Raw genomic sequence first — 20,617 nt, forward strand, 5'->3', positions numbered from 1 at the left:
GGCGAAGGCCCTTAATGGCAACAGCGCAGGACAGATACAACTCTCTTTGTTATAAGCATGTTCCTTGTATTCATCTCTTCCCTCACCATCTTAAATTAGGGTCTCTTTTGGCTTCAGATTCTAGGGTCATGTTATTCTCTAGGTGACAATGCCAAAGAAAGACTGGACTAAGAGGAAGAGACTGGTGAATGCATGCACCAGAGGTTGATGGGAATAAGAGGTAGACATGTGTGGCTATCTATCAGCCTACTTCTTGGAAGGAGACAAGAAACAAGGCAAAAAAAAAAAAATCCAGTAAAGCAGCAATTTTGGCGTAGGGTTTAGGGAAGAGCCATGTGTTCCTTATACTGCTGTGAACGCAGAGATGGCACTTAGAGAACCTTCTGTTCTTAGCGTTTCTAGTGCCCTTCTTCTGTGACAGCCTAGAGTGTTCCAACGCAGCTTTGCAGGTCTAGACCAGGTGCAGAAATGTGTGTGAGGAAAGTGGGGCGGTGGGCAGGAATAGAGAAACATGGATGCAAAGTCTCTCACTTTCCTTGGGGTACTAAAATTCATAATCATCTAGGAACACTTCCTCAAACCACACCTCTGGATATTAGGTTTTAACCTTCAACGTCCCAACTTCCTAATTGGCCCAGAGCTGTTGTGTCCTTCAGTTTCTTAAATTCATCACTGTCCCTTCTCTTCCCTATGGGAAACGATGTGTTGATTCAGACCCCCTGAGTAACAGAGGTTAGGAGTTGTGCAGCAACACTGATGAAGCAGAGCTCTCAGGGGGTTGCTGTTAGCCATGGTTAAGAAAGAAAGAAGAGGTCTGGAGGAGTTAGGTGGGCTAGAGCAAGGCCTCTTCACTCATCCCTTCTCCTGGCTTTGCCCAAGGAGCCCCCGGGGCTCTCAGCTCAACCTCTCTCCACTGTGGCCAGCAGGCGGCCCCAGTCCTTAAATTCCAGGTATGGCCCCGGGGCTTCATACAGTCACCTCAGTTCCCACTGTTTCATCCTCATTCCCTGGCTCGCAGCTCCAGCCTCCACCGCTCACAGCCTTCAGCCCCCACCGCGGCAACCGGCTTCAGCTTTAGCACCCGGATGCCTCTGCTGCAGCCGCTGCCATGGTGATAGCTCTCGCGAGAACTGCCGCTCGCTGCCGCGCAGCTCTCGCGTGATCAGGGAGGTGGGAAGTATCCCGGTCTGGGGGTGGGGGTGCGCCGCGCAGCTCTTGTCACTGTCGCGGCTTCCGGTGCTAGGTAGAGGGAAGGAAGGAGGGAGTCGGGGACCGGAGCAAGGGGAGCAGCCGCCTTGAAATTGGCTGGGGGTCCGGAGGGAGCCGAGCGGAACCTGCGGGGGCGGAGACGACGGCCGCGGCGGCGAAGCTGGGTAGCAGGAACAGGTGAGGGGCTGGGGAGGGAAGGCGGTTCCTGGTAGAGGAGCGGCTCGGGGTGGGGGCTGAGGATTTAGAGCCCCCTGCTGGGCACTGCCTGGCTTGGGGCGTTGTGGTCCTTCCCACCCGAGAGGTCGGAGAAGGGGCGCTGGGCCAGCCTCACGCCTGCCCCCGCATTTGAAGGACGTGGAGCTGGGGTGGGGGCGGGGGCGGGGGGCGCCTACGGATTTGTCCTCCGCCTCGCACAAGGGGGCGACCTGGGCTGCAGTTAGGTTCCCTCTCCTGCAGAAGGTGGGCTTTGAAGGGGTCGGGATTGAGGAGGAGGAAAGCAGTCCAGGGAGAGGTGATGCGGGGGCGGTGATGGATGTTTTGTGTCCTTTTCCTGAAAAAGAGCTAGGGAATGCTGCTTTTTTCTACCCCCCCTTCCCTCCACCTTAGTAATAGGAGGCGGGAGAAGCCTTGCTGTTGTGACAACCTCACCCCTTATGGGACAAGGGTACATAGCCGGTTTAGGGAGTAGCCGGCAGGACAAGCTATAGTGGAGCACCCCATGGGCACTATGTGGTGGACGTTGCGCTTTCGGGTCTTAGGAACAGCACATTGGAAGAGGGCAGCAGGTGGGGAGAGGGAGCAGGGGAGGCAGAAGGGGGAGGGGGGGTCTGATCTGCCTTCGGGAAGAGAGGTGGTGTCTTCCTCCCTTAGGCAAAGCGGGGGCGGGGCGGTCTCACAGGAGGAGGGAGCGTCTTGTCGCTGGCTCTGAGTTTGTGTCTTCCAATCCGCTTTCTTTCTTTAGGAAGTACCAGGATTCCCGGAACAGAAAATGGAGCCATTGCTTACACCAATGTTTGGGGAAGGGAGGGGGAGGTGGAGTTCCCTGTTAAAACAGGCCTCTTGATTAGCAAAGTGGTAGCTCCTCTTTTGGGGGAGTTCCCTTGTTTCTGGGTTGTATTACTGCCAGTCTTCCTCTGGCCAGGCCAGGAGCCGTGTGGTATGTGGTCAGGAGTGAGAAGAAATAGTGAGGTCATCCGGGTGAGGGAGAAGTGAAACTTAAAACCTGTTTCTGCTGCTGTTGGATTGGGTCACCCCTGGTCCATGGCATGAAAGTTTTATTGGTAGGAGATCTGCTGCAGGAGTCTGATTGCTTGGGTCAGTGCAACAGGACAGTCCAGTCTCTGTGTACTTCCTTCCTTGTCCCTAATTTGTTGCCATTTTTTCTTGAGCTTGTCGTTGGGGTGTGTCCACTTGCTCTGACCAGAGCAGGGCAGTTGCACAATAGACTTGAGGGGTTTTCTTTAAGATTTTTAAACTTATTTTTAGAGAGAGGGGAAAGGAGGAAGAGAGAGAGGGAGAGAAACATTGATTGCTTGCTTCTTGCACATGCTCCAGGCAGGAGACGGAACCCACGACCCAGGCATGGGCTCTGACTGGGAATCAAAGGGCGACCTTTTGTTTTGTGGGACGATGCCCAGTCAACTGAGCCACATTGGTCAGGGCTAGACTTGAGTTTGAATGACATGTCTCTTAAAGCTCATTTTAAGAAAGAAGCAGATCCATGGGGTTCACCTTTCACAGAATGAATCATTGACCTTGGATGCATCTGGGAAAGGGCCTCATGATCACACATGCACATACCTCCTGCCTCCCAGCATAGAATTATTACTTGGTATAGTCAAAATTTTTATGTGCATGTCTTGTTTTTCTAGAGAGACTAAGATTTTTCGAGTGCAGGGATTAATTGGGGCTCATCTTGCGTCTCCCGCAAGCCTTTGCACATAGTAGGTTCTCGTGATGAAGACAGGATGTGAATGTATAGAACTCAGCAAGCTTTTTGACTGCAGTTTAAGGAGAAGGAGATGGCTTGGCTGTCAGGGAGAGTGCCTGGAGAGAGCTGAGGGAAGATACAAAGGCCTTTAGCCTTTGGAATTAAGAAGTCTTGGTCTCTCCAACTTCCTAAGAGGCACAAAACAGTCATGGAAAATGGAAACTAAGGCCCAAGAAGAAAACTTACTAAAACACAGAGTCATTATTTATCTGAAATCCCGGATCTCCTGCTCCCCGCCATTTTAGGCAAAGGGGTCTCCTCATTAGCTCTAAATCCTTCAGAGTATCGTCTGCAAATTGGAATCCTGGAGATTATGGAGGAGGGAGCCAATGTATGTATGTGGTGCCTGGCACAGAATTGGTGCCAGTGAGTCGTAGCTGCTATTACACACTGAATGCAAGTATAGAGGGAGGCAGACAGCAGGCCGGAAAGAGTGGAAGTGAAGTGGCCAGTGCACAAAGGGTCATACTGTGTGTGTTCATCTCTGCTGCTCTCTTCCACTGGAGTCATAAGAGGAAATGGACTCAGAGGACAGTGGGCAGGATTCGTTGGTTTGAAGAAGGAACTTCTTTAAAACCAGGTTTGTTAAAGCTGAGTAAATAACTGAGGGAAATTGTGGAATCTGCTTCCCCATGTACCTTTATAAGTGGATGCCAAGAGGCCTGAGACTCAAAGTATATAGCTGGGTTTGGCATGCCTCAGCATTTTTTTGCAGGTGAATTTACAGGCAAAATGGTACAGTAATTAAGATGTGGACCTTGGAATCGGACAACATTGGGTTGAGATCCTGCCTCTGCTATTACTAGTTGTATGATTTTGGTGAAATTACTTGTCCTCTCTGAGCTCCATTTTCCTCATCTGTAAAGAGCACGATAATGGTAGTACCTACTTCCTAGAGCTGGCATGAGATTAAATGAGGTAATACACACAGAGCACTTAGTATTGTACAAAGCACATAGTAAGCCCCGAGCAAATGGTAACTGCCATTAATACTCAACATCGCAATGGTCATGATAATGTGAGCACTCAGGGCTGCCTTAAAGGTTTGCAAAAGAACAGCTTGCCGCCCGAGGTGCCTGTGTAGAGGCATGATTGTTACCATGACTCTCTGGGCTTGTTGTGGGCTTATGAGCAGTGAAATCTTTTTTCAGCATCAGCTTCACAGAGGCAGCTCCTGCTGCCTGAGTGGGAGGTGAAGCTGGAGCGAGGCAGAGGCCCTGAGCCATCAGCTTGGGTGAGGATGTGGGGGCTGAAGAATAGTGTTCATGTTAAAGTCAGCATGACTCTGAGGTAATGGTTGGTTCTTCCATAAAGGTGCACCCTGATTGACTTAGGTCCGGATTTAGATTCTTGGGTTCCATTAACTTAGGTCTCGTTGAGCATTTCAGCATCCTTCATTTTCTGGGCCACTTTTCATTTAATCCTATCTCTTTTCAACATCTACCTCTTGAGTGTGTTTCAGAATGTACTATATTAAGGTCCAGAGTTATGATATCTGTGTAATTCTGTCTACTATACCTTTTCCATCATCTGTCACAAATGTAGGTAGAGTGCCAATAAAGCTTTTTGATAATGAAAAGACGTGGGGAACATTTGGAAAGAGTCCCTCCCGCAAGTGTTCAAAGGCTTCGTATTGTAGTCCGGGAAGAACTGAGGTGGGGTTCCGTGAGCATGTTAGAGCTGTGTCATGGACTTCTGCAGAGGGTCTGCTGTACCAGACGGACCAGAAAGGAGATGGCTGAGATTTCAGGGACCCACCATTAATACCATGTTCCTGAAGAAAGGTAACTGGGTGTCACAGACCCTCATGGAATGTTTTAGCTCTCCCGTTACCGGTGAGGTGCAGCTTTTCCTTTATGAGCTTATACACAAGAGTGTCCAGCATGAATGTTTAAACTTTAACATGATTTAGGTAGGATCCAGGAGAACATTTGCTCTTGTTGTTGTTTTGTACCTCCCGCCCCGCCACATTTTTTTAAAGCAATCCAGTGTTACCATATGTAAAATCTTACCTGAAGCCTAAGACATACAATGGATAGAAGTGGGGCCGCTCTGGCGGTGGAGGAGAGTCGGGGAGCATAATTAGAGCCTCTCATATAGTGTCTTCTGTCCGCCAGGCAGCCTCTGAATCCCATCCAAGGAACTCTAGAGCTCTGAGAAGAAAGAAACCACTTCTTCAGTTTGTCAGATACAGGAAAAGGATCGGGGATACCTAAAAATAATGCCTTCCTCAGCCTCACAAGTGTGTTGCCACCATCAGCAGTACTGTGCTTCTCAACGATAAGCCTCAGATCACTAGCGACAGATCATACTGCTGGATGCTGGGGGCATGAAACATGAGTGAGGCATGGTCCCTGCTGGCAAAGGGCTCATAGTCCAGTGAAGTACTTCCCACACCTTTTCCCACCATGGCACACACAGAAAACGGTAATAGCGAGACAGACATAGCTGCTTGCGACCTGATACGGCCAGCCCAAGGGCTCTAGCCACTTGCAGCCCTGCCTACCCCCATAGTACTGATGGGATCAGTATCTCCAGCTGCCTGTAATGTGGTAAAGGCAAGTTACTTGGGAAGTTGAAGCTCTGGAGAAGGAAACCAACATGTGAATAAAACATACTGTGGTAAGTCCTAGAGTAGAAGTGTGTTTGAGGTGATAAGGGATCACAAAGGGCTCCTATTTCCCAAGGTAGTCAGTTCCCTGTCTTCTTGTACCCTTCGGGTGCTCTCTAATTGTTGCTTTTGTCCAAATCCTGGTTTCCTGTTTCTTCTGTTTGCTGGCAGCTCCATCTTGACCTGTGCTGTGGGAGCAGATTGCAGACAAAGGTTTATTAGGGCTTTAGGCTGACTACTGGTGGAATTTCAGTGATTGTGTAATTAGAAAAGTATAGTGTTCTCAATGTTCAAGCTATAGATGTGGGTATTGGAGCAACCATAGAATATCAGGAGATGGAGTAGCTGTGAGCTGGTCAGGTTTTAAGAATAGGGCAAACTAAAAGAATTGGTTAGAGAGCAGCAGTACCACAGAATGTTCCAAAGAAACCAATGAGTCTAGTTTTGAAAAAAAAAATCTGGTCACTTTTACTTGGATAGTCCGTGTATTCTGAAACAGACCCGATTCTCTGTTTTGACTCACTTGCTGAGTGTTGCCTGTGGGAAAAACCGGAGCCTTCCCAAGGTCTCAGTCACCCATGGTGATTGAGGGTCCTTTCTGCTTGTCTTGTGGCCTTCAGCTCGTCCTGTCCTGGAGTCATCATCTTGGACTAGAAGGTAAGATGACCTGAGCCTAAACACCACTAATTGAGTTAAGCATAGCCTAATTTTTTTTTTTTTTTAATTCTCACCTGAGGCTATATCCAGCCAGAGGAAGGGAGATTGGGAGAGAAAGAGAGAAACATTGATGTGAGAGAAACTTTGATGGGTTGCCTCCCCATGGCACTGCGACAGGGGACAGAACCGCAACCCAGGCCTGTGCCCTGAATGGGAATGAAACCTGTAACCTTTTGGTTTATGGGACGATGCTCCAACCAGCTGCGCCACACCAGCCAGGGCAGGTGGAACCTAATTCTAGCTAGATTATGTTTTCATTTATACCAAGGTTATCCTTGATTGCCTGGTAGCTAAATTCAATAGGTATTTTCTAGGCCTTATCTTAGTTTGACCTTTCTTTTTTTTTAAAGATTTTATTTATTTTTAGACAGAGAGGAAGGGAAGGAGAAAGAGGGAGAGAAACATCAATGTGTGGCTGTCTCTCATGCACCCCCCACTGGGGAGCCCTTGGCTCTCAGGCTGGCACTCCATCCATTGAGCCACACCAGCCAGGGCTTGATTTGACCTTTCTATAGCCTTCAGTCTTCCTTCCTTTTTAAATGTTCTTTCCTCCTTGGTATCTGTGATGTCTTACTCTCTAGATTTTCTTTCTTTCTTTCTTTTTTTTTTTTAAATATACATATTTTTTTACGTGCCCTGAATGGGAATCGAACCAGCAACCTTTTGGTTTGCAGGCTCACGCTCAGTCCATTGAGCTACACCAGCCAGGGCCTCTGAATTTTCTTTCTGTCCCTCAGGTTGCTTCTTATTCTCTTTCCTGGCCTCCTTTTCTGCCCACTGCTTTAAATGTTGACTCGCCCCAGGTTTCTGCCTTTGGCCTTTTCTCCTCTCTCACTGTACACAGAGCCTCTCCAGATGTATCAGTTAGAATGTGTCAGCTGTCAAAAGGCAGGAAACACAGCTGGGACTCAAACAAGAAGAGGATTTGTTACAGCATATAGCAAGAAGGCTAGGGGAAACAAGCCAGACAGAAAAGGGCACGCACTGTGCGGTCCCACTTACATGACGTGCCTAGAAGAGTCAAGTGTACAGAGACGGAAGTGGAGTGGTGGTTGCCAGAGGCAGGAGGAGGAGGGAGTGGGAGTTATTCTTTAATAGGTATAAAGTTTCTGGTTGCACAACAATGAGAATATACTTAATGCCACTGAATCATACACTTAAAAACGGTTTAAATGGTAAAGTTTTTGTATTTTTTTTTACCACACACAGAAAAAGTCATCTAGGGATAGAGCACTTTCTTGTTTTTTGTTTTTAATCTACCAGCTTGACAGTGTTTTTTGTTTGTTTTGTTTTTTAAGATTTTATTTATTTCTAGAGAGAGGGGAGGGAGAAAGAGAAGGAGAGAAATGTCAGTGTGAGAGAGAAACATTGATCAGTTGCCTCTCATATGCACCCCCAACCAGGGACTGAACCTGAAACCTTGGTTCGTGCCCTGACCTGGAATCAAACCTGCAACCGTAGGCTTTGCAGGACAACGCCCAGCCAACTGAACCACACCATTCAGGGCATTGACCGTGTTTTTAAAGGCCCAAGTTTTCTCCATTTTTTTCCTCTCACATTGTAGAGTTCTTTTGTCTGGCCCTTCAAGGTTTCAAGATTACTCCAGCATCACATCCTTCTATATCAACATCCAAAGGCTGAACAAAAGAACATTGCCATATGTCCTTTTTTAAGCTTGTGGAAAACTTTCCCAGACACTCCCAGAAGACTTTTCTCACATCCTATTGGCTATAACTAGGACACGACCATTTGTGACTCATTCACTGGCAAGGGAAGTGGAATGCCCAGAGCCCTTAGGCTGATTGGTTTTCATACCCCCTGCCCCACCATCTGAGCAAATGAGAGGTTCTGTCCGAAGAAAGAAGGGGAAGAATGGCCGTTGGGTAGGCAGCCGTCCTGGATCATCGATCATCTTGTTTCTTCTGTGGCTTCATCTGTCATCAGCACAGATGGTTCCCAGTCACCCAGACCAGACTTTTCTGTTATGCTTCATACCTTTGCACCTCAAAATCAATGTTGAATCCAAAAACAAACATTGTCACTCTCAGATCTGTTCCTCTTGTTATTTCCTGTGTAAAGACGTGCCACTGAATCACCCGGGACAGAAACCTGAGAGTCATCTTTGACTTTTCTACTCTACCTTCCTATGTTTAATCAGTCATTAAGTCCTGTGGATTCTGCTGTTTCGATGTTTCCAATATGTCCTCTTTAATTAAGAACTTGTGATTTCTCACCTGTATTACCGTATTTCCCCAGTATTCTCTCTGCCTCTAGTTTTTCCCCTTTTAACTTCCCTAAACTGCTGCCAGAATGGTATTTCTAAAGCATGTATCTGATCATGTTACTCGGTGTGGCCTTTTGAGGCCCTTCATGATCTGGCCCTCACTTACCTCCCCAGCCTCATCACGTGTTTTTATTCACCATGCTGCATCCATGTGAACCACCTCCCAGTTGCACTTGGCTTTTCCTAATAAAAGGTGCCATCTCTAACTCAAGTCTTTATGCCTTCCCTTCTGCCCCTTACCCTCTGTATTGTCTTATTCCTACTTTGCCTTCAGGAATAAGCTCAAGTGTGATCTGAACGTGTCTGGAAATCATCCTTTACCCCCCACTCTTGATTAACTGCTCCTGCTTTCTGTCCCCATAATGCTATGTACTTACCTGCTCTTACCTTCACACTGCTTTGTAACCCTCTGTTCACTAATTTTTCCCTCCCATCGACTGAGTTCTATGAAGGCAGAAACTGTCTTCCTCTCTGTGTCTCTAGTTCAGTATACTCAATAAATTTTTAATGAATGGGTGGAAGCTGACCTCAGAAGCGATGTCTTGGCTTTGGGAAATCTTTGAGTCCAGTAGAAGTCGTTGGGATACTAGTGTAAGAGTTCTTATGTGCTGATTACAGTGCTCTTGAGACAAACACTTGGAAAAGTTTACAGAGGTCAGTCACAAGCCAGCTGCACTAAGGAAACTAAATACAGGGAGACCCTGCTTTTGTTTACTTAAACTTTATTGGTCTGCTCCATTGGCCATGCTAAAAATAGCATCTCTATTAGCGATATCTCGGTTTGAAAATTATCTGGGAACAAAGCTGCTTTTCAGTGTGCCTTGCCTGGCAGCAGATGGTTTAGGAGAGAGAGGTCCTCCTTTCCCTGGACTCGTGTGGCCCAGAGAGGAGGAGGTGGTGCCAGATCAGGAATCTCCTCAGAGCTGTCTCAAAACACGTGCCTGAGCCAGTTACTGGAGGCAGGCAGGGGGGAGCGTGCATGGCAGGCGGAGCTATGACTCTCAAAAGCACTTGGAGAGTGAGGCAGACATGTTCCTGCAACACACAAACCAGGATGGCTGAGCAGCCAGTTACAGCAGCAACCTGCCTCTCCTCGTGGTGGGGGCTGGGGCAAACTGGGGACAGCGAGTGGTCCTCAGTGAGGACATCCTCAGGCAAAGCTTAAATTGGCCAATGCACTTGATTGAACTCCTGCAATGTCCTACACAGATTGTACTGGAAACACATTTTTAGAGCCCCTATTGGTTTTTTTCTTTTATACCCCTGATAAAGAAGTTTGTGACTGTAGCATAGAATGTGGAGGTAGCCTCCTTGTTAATAGAGATATTACTGTATTCCATTTTTCATCTTCAGCCATTCACCTTCAGTTTTAACTGCTGACTCCTGGTTTCCACCAGCCCATGGAACCCTGGCATTTTGCCCTGTCCACACAGGAGCACCATCTGTGGTAGAAGAGAGTGACTACAGGCTATACAGTGCACAGGGAATCAATCCAGGGTTGGGGGGGTGGGGTTGCCCTTCTGCTTCCCGGAGCTTTTTCTAGAAATGCTTTATGGTAAAAGTGAGATTGGCTACATGGCCAGAGATCAGTGTTCAAGGTGCACAGCCGAACGCTGCCCCCGTCCTGGTGGTGGCGGCCCACGCTCTCCGGGAGCACGCAGGGACAGAGAAAGCCAACACCCACTTCAGAATGCTTGTCTGAATCAAGTTCCTGATTATATTAAAGAGGAGTCATACTGTCCATTAATTTCAAGGCCCTGGGCTGCCTCAGGGGACACGTGGTAGGTAACTGCTTGGATTTTTCACCAGTTATCCATCAGCCCCATTGCATATCAAATGGCAAGAGGAAAGGCTACCAGTTGTAGTCTTCTGGTCCTTTCATGGTGTTCTCCAACCAGTCCTGGGGTCAGGTATGTGTGGGAAATGGCCAAGAGTTGACAGGACATCTAAGCAGCTATCTGTGCTTCACCCACAGATACCAGGTACTGTAGGCAGAAGAAGTAGTGTAAGGGCATCCTCAGAAGCAGCAGAAATCAGCCAGTGTGCTTGATTGAACTCCTACAGTGGGTTGGCACTGAAAGTAAGGACAGATACAAAGTAAAAGGCATACTCCTTGCCCATGGGGAATGCACAGTTAAATTGGGGAGACAGGCCATGTGCAGATTTAGAAAAAAGCTCCACAAGGTGGTAAGTGCCACATGAATGGTTTGGAAATTCAGGGCCCTTGTGGTGTGCCAGGAAACAGAATTAAGTGTAACATTGGGATCAGCTTTTGAGCCAAGACTTTAGCCTGATAGCTTAGTAAAGAAGCAAACCATAGGGCAGTGTATGCATGTTCTGAGGCAACAGATTTTTTTTTAAAAAAGATTTTACTTATTTTTAGAGAGAGGGGAAGGGAGGGAGAAAGGGAGGGAAATAATCAATGTGTGGTTGCCTCTCACAGGCCCCTAACTGGGGATCTGGCCTGCAACCCAGGCATGTGCCCTGACTGGGAATTGAACTGGCGACCTTTTGGTTGTAGGCCGGCGCTCAGTCCACTGAGCTACACCAGCCAGGGCTAAGGCAACAGATATTTTCCAGCCACTGCGGTACTCATGGTTGGTAAACATTTAATCAGCAATAGTTCCGCTCAGGAAGGACAGGACGATCAGAAATCGGGCCAAACCATATTACCCAGACTTTAAAGCAAAGCCCCACTTGGAGCGGAAGGAAAGACTACCTGAGCAGGAGACAAGATGAAAACTAGGACGACTTGGGGAAGGTTTAAATTTCTGGAGGTGACAGTGGCAGAACCAGCAGTATGACTACCACCAATTGCCAAGGTTGGTGGGATCTGATTGTATTAAGCTGGGCAGGTGTCCCCACCTGCCTCAGGGATCCTCGGGAATCTGGTGTGCCTGGGTGTGTTGAGGTAGGATGGGCAGGGAGGAGCTAGTGGGTGACTTGGCTGAAGTTGAGCCCTAAGGTTGAGCCAGGTCCTGTCCCTGGGGTGTGAGCCCTCTGGGTCAGGGTCAGGGCTCTTCTGAGGAACCCCCCGGGGAGCACCACGCCTGGCTCATTAGTGAATGTCTGGGGAAGCCTTTGAAGATGAAACATTCCATAAGCATTCACTGTTTCTGTTTTTCGGGCAAACTAGTACTTTGGTCTCCAGGGGCTGTTGATCTGGCCTCTTTGTACTATTCTGGAATTTGTTGCAAACTGAGGAGAAGAGGGAAAAAAAACCAACAAATAAATAAACCTGAAATAGTTTTTGAAAAAAAAAAAAACAACTCCCACCAAACCCCCATGCTTTAGCTTGTAAATAGGATTCCTCCCCATCCACTTTTCACAGTCTTGGGTGCACTCTGTCTTGACCTGTTCATGCGCCTGTTGGGTGTGTGTGTGGTTCGCAGACTCTGTAGAGAACGCCAGCAGTGGCATATGGTGATTGCTGAATAAGCTGCCCACTGACGCATGCCTCCTGCAGGCACAGAGAACTGCCTGGCAGGCATGATTCGGAACCCCATTTCATTGTTGTTTTTAAGATGCATTTCTGTGGCTGTCCTGTGTCATAGAGAAGGGAGGGAAGACGAGAGTGAATAAATGACTCCATGATCCTGTCTGTTGGGAACAGTGGTTGGGGTTGGCATTTTGCACTTTATAGTGGTTCTTACTGCTCCCTTCATTTTTTCAGCAGGTGTTTGTTAAGGGCCTGCTATGTACCAGGCATAAGCATCTGATCTGAGTGAGCTGCTAGTGAGGTCAGTAGAGATCCTGGGAGTTAGTTTAGTTATTCAACTACGATGTGCCAGGCTCTATTCAAGGTACCGGGAATGCAGCAGTGAACAAAATAGACAAGGAGCTGACATTATAGTAGGAGGAGAAAAACAGTGCAGCAAGAAGCAAGTATGTGATGTGTCAGGTGGTCGGAAACGCTATGAAGAAAAGTGGGGTAAGGGGTAGAGTGTGTGTGTTTTTATTTAAAAATTTATTTAATTTTTTCATTACCATTTAGTCCCCTTATAGCCCCCTCCGCCCCCATGTGTGTGGGTTTTATAGGTGGTTATGGAAAACCTCTTTGATAAGGTGGCATTTGGACAGACACCTGAGGAAGTGAGGGAATACTCCATGAAAGTTGTCTGGGAGGGGAAGCATTTCAGGCAGAGTGACTAGCCATTACAAAAGCTTTGAGGCAGAAAAGTGTTGGGGAGTTGAAGTGGAGTAAGCAAACAGAAGAGTAGTAGGAGAGCTGATGAGAGAAATGGGGAATGCAGATCGTGCAGGGCCTTGTAGGATGGCTTTCAGTTTTACTGAAAGGAAGATACGAAGCCAAGAGAGGGTTTTGAACAGAGGAGCAACATGACCTAATTTTGATTTTAAAATAGACTGAGAGGGGTTAGAGAAGAAAGCCTCAGTGCAGGTGGCCACGAGGAGCAGCTGTCCTCGGATGGGCCGTGGCAAGCCTAGGGTTTCCCTGGCTGAGGAATGAGGGGTGGTCTCTTCCCACCTACTCCTCAGCTTTCAGCGCCACTGTCACAGCCAGCATTTCATGGAGTGGGAAGGGTGAGACCTTAGGCGTGCTCTTTACTTCTTCCTCCTCGTTAATTTTCGTGTGTAGAAGGAAGGTAGAGTTGCAGAAATATGAAGACCGAAGCAATCTCTTGATTAAAATAGAGAGCATAAACCTTAGGAACCTGGCAAGCCTGAACTTTGTCAGGAGTCACAAAGAGCCACTCCTCATTCCACTCCCTCCTCTCCTACCCTTTCCAGAAGTTTCAGGGTAATGTTGGAGGGAGGTGCATTAATGATGTTGCAATACTTTGGGGTATTATGTAGATTGTCAGAAGGGAATGGACTTTGGAAATCATCTATTTTAACACCCCTCTATTTACAGGTACAGATATGGACAGGTGAAAGAAAATTGTCCAAAGTCGACGTAGATTGCCAGCAGGGCAGGGGTCCTGAGTGTTTGCTGCTTTGTCTCTGCTCCCAAAGGCTTGGGGTATGTCTGAGTGGGCCTCAGACTTCATAGCCCCCTCAGACTCTCAGTTTGTCATGAATGGACTCCAGCCTTGACTTTGACAAATCCCATATACATGAAATCCTGACAAGCAGATGCTAGTAATGACTTTACATTTCTTTGCCTAGGATCAAGTCCTCTATACCAGGAACCAGGCCAAAACCAGATTGCCACTGCCCCTACTTGGGCCCTGCTGTCCTCAGAAAGCTGCTGTGATCATGGGTAACATCTTTGGAAACCTCCTCAAGAGCCTGATTGGGAAGAAGGAGATGCGCATCCTGATGGTGGGCCTGGATGCCGCAGGAAAGACCACGATCCTGTATAAGCTGAAACTGGGAGAGATCGTCACCACCATCCCCACCATAGGTAAGGACATGGCTTGGATGTAGGTTTTCTTGCCCACAGCTGAGCCAGGCAGGGGGTTTATTCCTAGATTCTTCCACTTGGCCACCAGGCAAGTCCATGCAATTTGGGGTTCAGGGAAGAGTGGTTATTTAGCTTACTAGCAGGTGCTGGGGCTGCTGTTTACCCACCTACCCTGACCTTCTCTACTGGGGGAACTTCTGCAGCCCGGCTCTCAACAGTTGCCCTCAGGTACTGAGCTGGTTTGTTCTCTGTGTTACCTGGGAAGCAGGAGAAGGCCTTTGACGTTCTTGCCAGAGGCCTGTATTTGCTTCAGTTAGATCCTCAGTGGCCCTGAGTCTGGTTAAGACGTGCCTGTGGGAGAGAGAACATTTGGCTTGTGGATGGGGCTCCAGATCATCATCTGTAGGTGGTTCTGCATTTGGGGCTCCAGGAATATAGCTTACTTCTTTTCCTTCACTCTGCCTCGCAGGCCCTGGTTCTCAGCTGAGAAAGACTCTGGTGGCCAATGTACCGGAGTGGGGCTGAGTCATTTCTGTGTAGGAGGGAGAGCCAGAGACTGAAGATGAGTAGGGAAGGCTGGCTTGCACTACTCATGCGATCATGAACCTCTCGATTGGCCCTTCTCATCCTCTTTCACTTCTTACCTTAGTTTTTCTTTTTGGCCTTTAGGATACAAGGTCAATGAATACTAGGTCTGAGGAAGCCTTAGCTTTCTCTCCCTTGCTAGAATCACGGCCAAGTGTGGAGGAAACAAAATCAACCCATTGCGGCATCATTTGCCAGCCTGATGTTTGACTCCAACTGGCTATTGCCTGTTTATTTTTTCCCAAAGGGTTCAATGTGGAGACAGTGGAGTACAAGAACATCAGCTTCACGGTTTGGGATGTGGGTGGCCAGGACAAGATTCGACCTCTCTGGAGACACTACTTCCAGAACACCCAAGGTACGGCATGTGAATTGCCCAGGGACTCGCAGGAGTTGGTTGGGTGTGAGCAGAGTGTGGCTGTCATTCTTGGTTATGGGCACCTAACCCTGGGCCTGGTGTAGCTACTGTGGGTGGAAGAAGAGGAGAAAATGTTGCAAATATTTAGAAGATATAAGGAGGGTGTTGTGTTTTGGTGGTGGGGAGGGAAGTTCATCTGTCGTCTCTGTGCAGCCCACACTCTGCCTCCCTAGGGTTGATATTTGTGGTCGACAGCAATGATCGAGAGCGAGTGAATGAGGCCCGGGAGGAGCTGATGAGGATGCTGGCAGAGGATGAGCTCCGGGATGCTGTGCTCCTTGTCTTTGCAAACAAACAGGTGAGGTTTCTCTCCACCCCTGGATTTGAGAGAGGGCAACCTGGCCTCAGAAATTAAGGGCCTTACAGCCCTGGCTGGTGTAGCTCAGTGGATTGAACGCGGGCTGCAAACCAAAGGGTCACTGGTTCGATTCCCAGTCAGGGCACATTCCTGGGTTGTAGGCCAGGTCCCCAGTGTGGATATGTGAGAGGTAACCACACATTGATGTTTCTCTCCATCTCTTTCTCCCTCCCTTCCCCTCTCTCTAAAAATAAATAAATGAAATCTTTTTAAAAAAGGAAGAAATTAAGGGTCTTAGAGCTCATTGTACAGGAAGCCCTGTGACTGTGCTCTCAATTTTGAAAGTGCGGGAAATGGGGTTAGTTGACTTTTTATGCTCCTCTTCCTGTTCCCCACCACAGCTTTAATTAGCAACATCCCATCCTCAGGGATTGGTGTGGTAGATGTCACCTCAAATCCCTTTTTCATCTTCCCTGTTGTCTACTATTGTGGGACTGCCCTCCCTCCTACTATTCCTATATTTGGTTCCCACCAACCCAATGGCATGACTTTTTTTTTTAAGATTTTATTTATTTATTTTTAGAGAAAAGGGAAGGGAGGGAGAAAGAGAGGGAGAGAAACATCAGTGTGTGGTTGTCTCTCACATACCCCCTACTGGGGACCTGGCCCACAACCCAGGCACATGCCCTGACTGGGAATCGAACTGGCAACCCCTTGGTTCGCAGGCCAGTTATCAGTCCATTGAGCTACACCAGCCAAGGCTGGAATGACTTCTAATGTCTTAGCTCTGGGGTTCTGGGAAGTCTAAATCCAAAGCAGCTCCTTAGGATCTTGTGGGTCCCTACAGTGGAGGAGGAAGAGAGGGTACTGGTATACATCTCGTTGGTAGTAGTCGTTCTAGAAGCCTTTGAAAGATCCTGAGGATCCGTTTTGTGTGTTTCCCTTGTGCTCCAGGATTTGCCTAATGCTATGAATGCTGCTGAAATCACAGACAAGTTGGGCCTGCATTCTCTGCGTCATCGCAACTGGTACATTCAGGCCACCTGTGCCACCAGCGGGGACGGGCTATATGAAGGCCTGGACTGGCTGGCCAACCAGCTCAAAAACAAGAAGTGAGAGCCAGGCAGCCCTATCCAACCACCCCATCCACCCCTAACATACCTACTGTCTCCCTGCCCAGCCCTCCCCCTTCCTTGCCAGTGTGGCCAGGGCCCTGGGGATCATGTCCGCATGCCCAACAAGAGCCTATCTCTTCTGCCTCCCCCCCTTCCCTTGTCCATGACTAGTCCCCAATGCTGTCCTGATGATGAGTCATTCCAATTTAACAGATTTAAAACAAAACAAGGTTGTTATGGTTTCATGGGGTGCCTCCCCCCGTCCTCTGAGGTTCAGGAAGTGGGGGGGGAGCAGTCTGTCTTTTTGCTTCGTTTGGCTCTGATTACTGTGCTCTTGGCATCTGAGTCCCTTCCCTCTCCATACAGGCCCCTCTCCTACCATCTTTTTTTCCTTCGCCACCCTCTCCCTGTTCTACGTGGAAATTGCACGGGCCTCTCTTTGTGTGCGTGCTTGTGTGCGCGTGTATATACATGTATAGAGAGATATGTATGCAGGGGCCGGGAGAAGGGTGGAGGGGGTGGAGTGCAGCTCAGGGCTTGGAGCCAGGACACTGCCCATTCTAGCCTATCACCTGCCCCTCCCATGTCGGTGAGATAAAGGGAATAAGGTGGAGGGAAGGCTGCCCCAGTCTTACACTGGTTCCTCTCTTTTCTGCAGGTAGGTTTTCCTGGATGATAGGACAGATGATGGATTTTCCACCACCATCTTCCTTGTTACCTCTCTCCACCCTTCTTAGGGCAGAGGGTGGCATTTATCTCTAGATGACTGTTCCCAAGGAGATGCCATTCTGCCCTGCCTTGTTAGTGGGAAGGAGAGAGGAACCCACTCACTCTTATCAGCTCAGAGTGTTCAACTGATCCTCCCCCTCATCCTTAGATCTGTCCCTCAGGAGCTTGGAGGGGAGGTAGAGATACAAGACCATGTTGTATGTTTGGGTCCCAGGGTACCAAGGGAGGGCCTCAGGTTTTCCATCTCCATCCTATTGTTTTTCAGGAGAAAGTGAGACATTGGTTCTATTCCTGACTTTCCCGTCTTCTCAACCCCCAATCTTCTGATCTTGGGGGCTAGGTGGTCCATCTGTCCTTTGTCAGAAGTTTCCTCATCCTAGTAGTCCCAGGCTGGCCGGGTGGTTGATTGGGGAGTGGGGGTGTGAGGGTAGCATAGCAGACCTCAATATCAATTCCCCTGTTCTCCACTTTTCTTTTTCTAGTTCAGGATGTGCTGAAGGATGGGAATTTCCTATTGTTTCCAGATCCTGCTGTCCCTCCCAACTTCATCCCAGCAGGTTTCCCCTGCCCTCTTCACCCACTCGCATAAATGGACCTGTGGGTTGGAGTGGAGGTACTAGGACTCTGAAGTGGTTGTAGGTGGTGGTGTGATGCAGTGGTCTTCAGGGTCCTTCCCCTATTATCAATACTATGTAGTTGTTCAGAAGCTGCTGCTACAGAGTCTCTCTGTCTACAGGGGGTGCTCGTCCCTGGGGTCCTGACTTCTATGGTGTTTGTGAAGCCTTGGCTTTTCTCTGGGCTCCTGTGTATGCTGACTGCACTCTGAGCTCCAAGATGGTTGCCCATACCTTTCTGCTAAGGTCAGGGCCCAGGGCCCCCCACAGCATGGCTGAGGGACCCCTTCCCAGAAAGGCTGTCCCAAGCCCCATCCCATGGGGCCAGGCTTCTTGTCACTTTTGTCTACAACAGGCAGATTAATACCCCTTGCGCTCCATCCTGATTGAACTGTGAAAGAGGTTCCAGGGGTGTCTCCTTCAGTGCCAGTTCCTTAGTGATGTTTTACTTACCCAAGATGCAGTGGGTGCGCGCAGTTCTCTTGCTCTCTAAGCCTTCGTGTGTATGTATATGTGTGTTTGGTGGTAGGGAGAAGTGGGGTGCTAGAGCTTCTATTTCAACATGTATTCACTCCCCTGACCCCACAGATGCTTTCCTCCCCTCTTTTTTTTGCCTCTGTCTCTCTTCCTCAGACTTTTTTTGCTCCTGCTGCCGCTCTCCCTGAACTCTTCCCTTTGCCTTCCGACTCATTCAGTGCTGTTGTCCGTTTGTCTCCCCTTCCTTGTTCTTTCCTACTTAGGATTCCCCACTCTCTGTCTTTGTGGTTGGTGAGGACTTTGCCTCTTCTCCTGCCTCACTCCCTCTCTGGCCTTCCTTAGTTAGATATCAGTCCCAAAATAGATTTTCCTCATTTGAGTCCCACCTCCACTTCCTTTTGGGGGCTCCAAGGACCAATGGGTCTAAGAGTATTAGGAAGCAGCCTTGGAGGTTGCCTTGGTGCTGCTTAAGATATGTCCAGCAGGGGGCAGTGAGTGACCTTGCTAGTATCCCGCTGCTAGGCCCTTGACAGGGGTGGACCCTTCTACATTCCCATTCACCTAAAAGTTCTTTTGGGATCAGGTGTTCCAGTCCATTTCTGCCCACTCCCTCCCTGCCTCTCCTCTGGTGGGTTTAATTTTATGCTTTCCTTTGTTCCAGCCTCTTTTCTCCCTGGGGACTCTCCCACTTCTCCTCCAAAGTTTGTTTGTGGTGTTACAGTGGTAACTGCTGTTCTGAACTGATTTTCTTCTTTTTTTCCTCCTCTGGAATGTAGACTGTATACATTTAATAACTCACCTTCTCTCTCCTTGCTCTAAATGCGGGGTACGCAATGACTGTGACCACGGTTGGAAATTAAACATGTTTTATGCAGCTTTGGCACAGACCTTATCCTTGACGTGCAGAGGCTATGGGGCAGTGGTGTGATGATGAGGGTAGTTCTGTCTCTGGCGCCTCTGTCCAGACTGCTCCTTCAGCAGATGGTACAGGGCACTTGAGGGGGTGGGGCGGGGGGAGTGAGCCCATGGATGAACATAAGCTCATTTCCGCACTGCTTACTTCTTCCCATCACACCCCAGAGGGAGGCCTAAGTGAACTGGGCGCCAGAGTGTAAGGGCATTGTGACTCTGTTGCTCTGTTTCTAAAGGGTTTAACCCTGAACTTAGCCATGTCTATCGGCTGCCATATTCATCACCTGTTGGTAGACTTTGGGGACATCAGTAGCTAGAGGGCCCTGAACTCTGAGTGCCCCATAGTATCTCCATTCTCAGATCTCCCCAGCCCTGTGCATCAGGTGTTTCTGGTTGGAACAGGGTCCCATCGTCCACAGATTGGAGTCCCCACACCCACTGAGGTCTGGACTTTGGCAGTGAGTAAGCATGAAGAGTTAAGTTCTGGGTCGTGTAATGAACTGGATCCTCCTCACAACTTACAGCCCTGCATCCCCTCTACTTCAAGCATGTGGTTCCCCATCGTCCGGATTCCAGCCTCATCCAGAGATTCCACAGACATTTTTGGGGGGGAAACCTTTTTCATACAGCCTTCGTCCTTCCACCCCACTTGCACCCTACTTACTTCCTCTCCTGCTACTATTGTCTGGCTTCATGCAGAGAATGGAGTCGTGCCGCCCTTGGGGTGAGCGAGGCAGGCGTTCCCCACTGTTAATACTTTCTTAAATTTTGAGGACAGAGGTCTTCCCGTCCTGGTGCTGTGGGAAAGGGAAAGGGTTTAGGCATATGGTAAGTTTGGGAGCCCTGAGTGACAGTGTTCAGTGTGAAGTACATTATATTCCATTCCCTCCCTGTCCCAGTTCTCCTGTTCAGCCCCTCTCCTGTTACTAAAATAAGCCATCACCTCAAGGGCCAGTGCTTCTGCCCTTACAGAACCCTTAAACTACTCCAACCAGACATCCCTTTATCAATCCCATAAACTTTAAACATCACCTACTTACGCTCAAAATCTGATGGTACTTCTCCTTCCAGGCTCCTCAAAAGTCCTACTTGGTGACTGGTTATTGATAAGCTAGGAGCTCCTTTTCTAAGTGCTTCATTCATATAAAAAATAGATACCTTCTAGAGCTGCAGCCCCTCATAAGATAATGATAATGGAGAGGACGTCAGCTGGCTGGCCGGCCCCTGAACAAACTTGGGAAAGAGGATAACCTAGTCCCTTCTGACCCTGAGCATGCAGTTTAGGGTGCCAGG

The 20,617-nt window shown here is 48.6% G+C and overlaps 1 protein-coding gene across 1 annotated transcript; it reads left to right on the forward strand.

Moving 5' to 3' along the window:
- Positions 1–1,184: 1,184 nt before the first annotated feature.
- ARF3 (ARF GTPase 3) lies at positions 1,185–19,286 on the forward strand. Its single transcript, XM_024575526.3, has 5 exons — positions 1,185–1,386; positions 13,939–14,176; positions 15,009–15,119; positions 15,353–15,477; positions 16,432–19,286. The coding sequence occupies exons 2-5, from the start codon at positions 14,029–14,031 to the stop codon at positions 16,591–16,593; spliced, it is 546 nt and encodes a 181-aa protein (XP_024431294.1). The 5' UTR covers positions 1,185–1,386; positions 13,939–14,028; the 3' UTR covers positions 16,594–19,286.
- The last annotated feature ends 1,331 nt before the right edge of the window (positions 19,287–20,617 follow it).

The sequence above is a fragment of the Desmodus rotundus genome, chromosome 3, assembly GCF_022682495.2.
Source record: "Desmodus rotundus isolate HL8 chromosome 3, HLdesRot8A.1, whole genome shotgun sequence".
Taxonomy (NCBI): Eukaryota; Metazoa; Chordata; class Mammalia; order Chiroptera; family Phyllostomidae; genus Desmodus; species Desmodus rotundus.

Coding starts and splice junctions, on each gene's coding strand:
- ARF3 (XM_024575526.3), top strand. CDS start 14,029: ATGGGTAACATCTTTGGAAACCTCCTCAAGAGCCTGATTGGGAAGAAG. Junction 14,177..15,008: donor CACCACCATCCCCACCATAG/GTAAGGACATGG, acceptor TTTTTCCCAAAG/GGTTCAATGTGGAGACAGTG. Junction 15,120..15,352: donor CTACTTCCAGAACACCCAAG/GTACGGCATGTG, acceptor CTGCCTCCCTAG/GGTTGATATTTGTGGTCGAC.